The sequence below is a fragment of the Octopus bimaculoides genome, unplaced genomic scaffold, assembly GCF_001194135.2.
Source record: "Octopus bimaculoides isolate UCB-OBI-ISO-001 unplaced genomic scaffold, ASM119413v2 Scaffold_139006, whole genome shotgun sequence".
NCBI lineage: Eukaryota > Metazoa > Mollusca > Cephalopoda > Octopoda > Octopodidae > Octopus > Octopus bimaculoides.
The window spans coordinates 1-2,452 of NW_026390950.1; the positions used below are offsets into that span (position 1 = coordinate 1).

Here is a 2,452-nt window from a genome sequence, read left to right on the forward strand (position 1 = left end):
GATACTCAAATAATACAAGTTCATGGACTGCCTTATGTTGGCAAAACAAGTCTTGTGAAAAAAGTAAGAAATTTAATATTGTTTTTTCTCTTTTTTTTATATTCTTACCTTTACCTTAATGTATTCTGCCTTTCAATAAGTTATTAGAGATCCTCAAGATTTTACAGTTAAGTTACTGACTAAAGAGAAAAGCATTTCTGGTTCAATCCCATACAATGGCAGTCACTGAAGTATTTGTACCATTTGTTGAGTTGATGGTTGACCTATGATTTCTCCGATTACTCTCCTGCCTATTTAAAAGTGTCAAAGACTACATTATTTAATGTATCCTGCACTATGTTATGAAGAAGAGGTGCAGTTTGAGAGAGATTTGACTGCTTTTTCTAGCAGATTGGCTTGACAGTGCAGGCAGGCTCTTGTCTTGCTACAGGGCAGCCCTGATTGAGACTTATAGTGAAAGGTATTCTATCTGTGCCTATAGACGTATAATCATATACTGTTGGTAGATAATAGTGGAGGCGCAATGGCCCAGTGGTTAGGTTTGCAGTCTTGCATACTGCATGGCAATGCCACCAGTGCTTGTGCCATCTGGTATATGCTGTGAAGTGGTCGGCATTAGGAAGGGCACCCAGTTGTTTAAACCATGCTAAAGCAGACACTCGAGTGTAATGTAGTCCTTGGACCCATCAGATGCTGTCAAACCCCTCCAACCCATGCCAGCATAGAACATCAGCATCATTTAACATCTGTTTTTCATGCTGGCATGGGTTGGTTGGTTTGACCAGGGGCCTCACCAGGTTCCGTTGTCTGTTCTGGCTTGAATTCTAGAGCTCATTGCCCTTCCTAATGCTAACCACTCCACAGAGTGTAGTAGGTGCTTTTAATGTGGCACCAGCATAAGTGGGCGTTAAATGATGATGTTGATGATGATGAGTTAAATAGTCAGAGAGATAAATGAAGTTATTGATGGGTAGAAGAATAAATGTAGAGACTAGTTAATTGATAGACAGGGAGTCAGAGAGGTAGATGAAATAAGAGATGGATAGTAAAAGAGATGAAGCAACTGTGTAATTAATAGAAAGATAGTTAAAGAGACAGAGTGGCAAACTGACAAACTGCTATCTAGAAAGATACTTAGACAAACTGTTAGATGAATATAAAGGAAGTCACTTAGATACACTGAACTAATGCATAGATAAAAGAATAGATAAAGAGACAGTTATTGATAGAGAATTATATAGTCAGACGGAGAAAGAAACAAACTGAGAGACCAATAAATTGATAAGTGAATCTATCAAAATCTTTGAACTTGTTCTAATGTTATGTTTCTAATATGACAGGTCTGTGAAGAATTGAAGGATGAAATTAACCCTGAAAGACTCCACATAAAACACATCCATATTTCTAATAATAGCAGTTGGTCTGATATTTCCAACATGTACAATACATTCACCAATTGTTCCAGTATCAGCAATACTAAATGGAAAATTTGTATTTTTGATGATTTCCAGAACATTCAAGAAAGCTTTCTTCCAGATTTCCAGGAACTTTGTGACAATGACTTTCCAATGCACATAAATCTAAAAATCATTCTCATATTAAGTGGTGGAAAACCATTTCAGTTTGATGGAATCAATTTTGGAGAGTGTAAAGTGAGTCCATTGTCCATTAAAGAAGCACAACTTCTTTTCGGTCGCTGTTCAGACATTGAGATGAATAATGAAAACAAAGAGCAAATACACAACATCATCAGATATGCCTGTGGCCTGCCAGGACTTCTAATTTACTATGCAGAAAAAATCTCTCAATTTCATCATCATTTCTCTTTTGATGATATCTACAAAATGATTTGTGATGAAACTAGCATCAATGATTGGCTGGATGAATGTACAATTAACAGACGTAATATTAAACAAGAAATGGACAAGTATTTTTCTCAACTCTCTCACAAACAGCAAGAAGCTCTCAAATTGCTTTCATATTTTCCTGGAAGATTTGGTATCGAGGAAGCTGTTGAAATGACTGATTCTTCTAGTCAACCAGCTTCCAAGATGCATGTTCTGATGCCGCTTGTTGAACAAGGTTTGATCAATTCAGATTTAGAATTACAGACTTTTCAAGTGCAACAGTTAATACGTGTACTTTCTATGCAACAGATAGACAATGTACACAGCAATGATTTGGTAAAGCTCAAATATACAAACATTATTGGGAAAAGTTTGATGAAGGCTCAAAATATTTATGATAGAGGTCTCATATACGAAGCACTTGGAATAATGAGAAATAACTGGGAAAATATTTCATTTCTGATGAAGAAAGGGATTGATGCCCCTTCAGATGGTAGGACATATGGAGTTTATTATGAGGTAAGTTTTTTTGTCTTAAACAACGTCTTGTATCTTGTGTTGTCAGTCTTTCATATATCACATTTTAGTTTAACCCTATGTTATAT

The 2,452-nt window shown here is 36.1% G+C and overlaps 1 protein-coding gene across 1 annotated transcript in view; it reads left to right on the forward strand.

The window, feature by feature from the left end:
• Positions 1-6: 6 nt before the first annotated feature.
• LOC106880901 (uncharacterized) overlaps positions 7-2,452 on the forward strand; it is a 7,055-nt gene continuing 4,609 nt past the window's right edge. The window contains exons 1-2 of the mRNA XM_014931064.2: positions 7-63; positions 1,341-2,366. Of these exons, the coding sequence (XP_014786550.2) occupies positions 1,437-2,366 (930 nt within the window). The 5' untranslated portion in view covers positions 7-63; positions 1,341-1,436. The remainder of the gene's footprint in view (positions 64-1,340; positions 2,367-2,452) is intronic.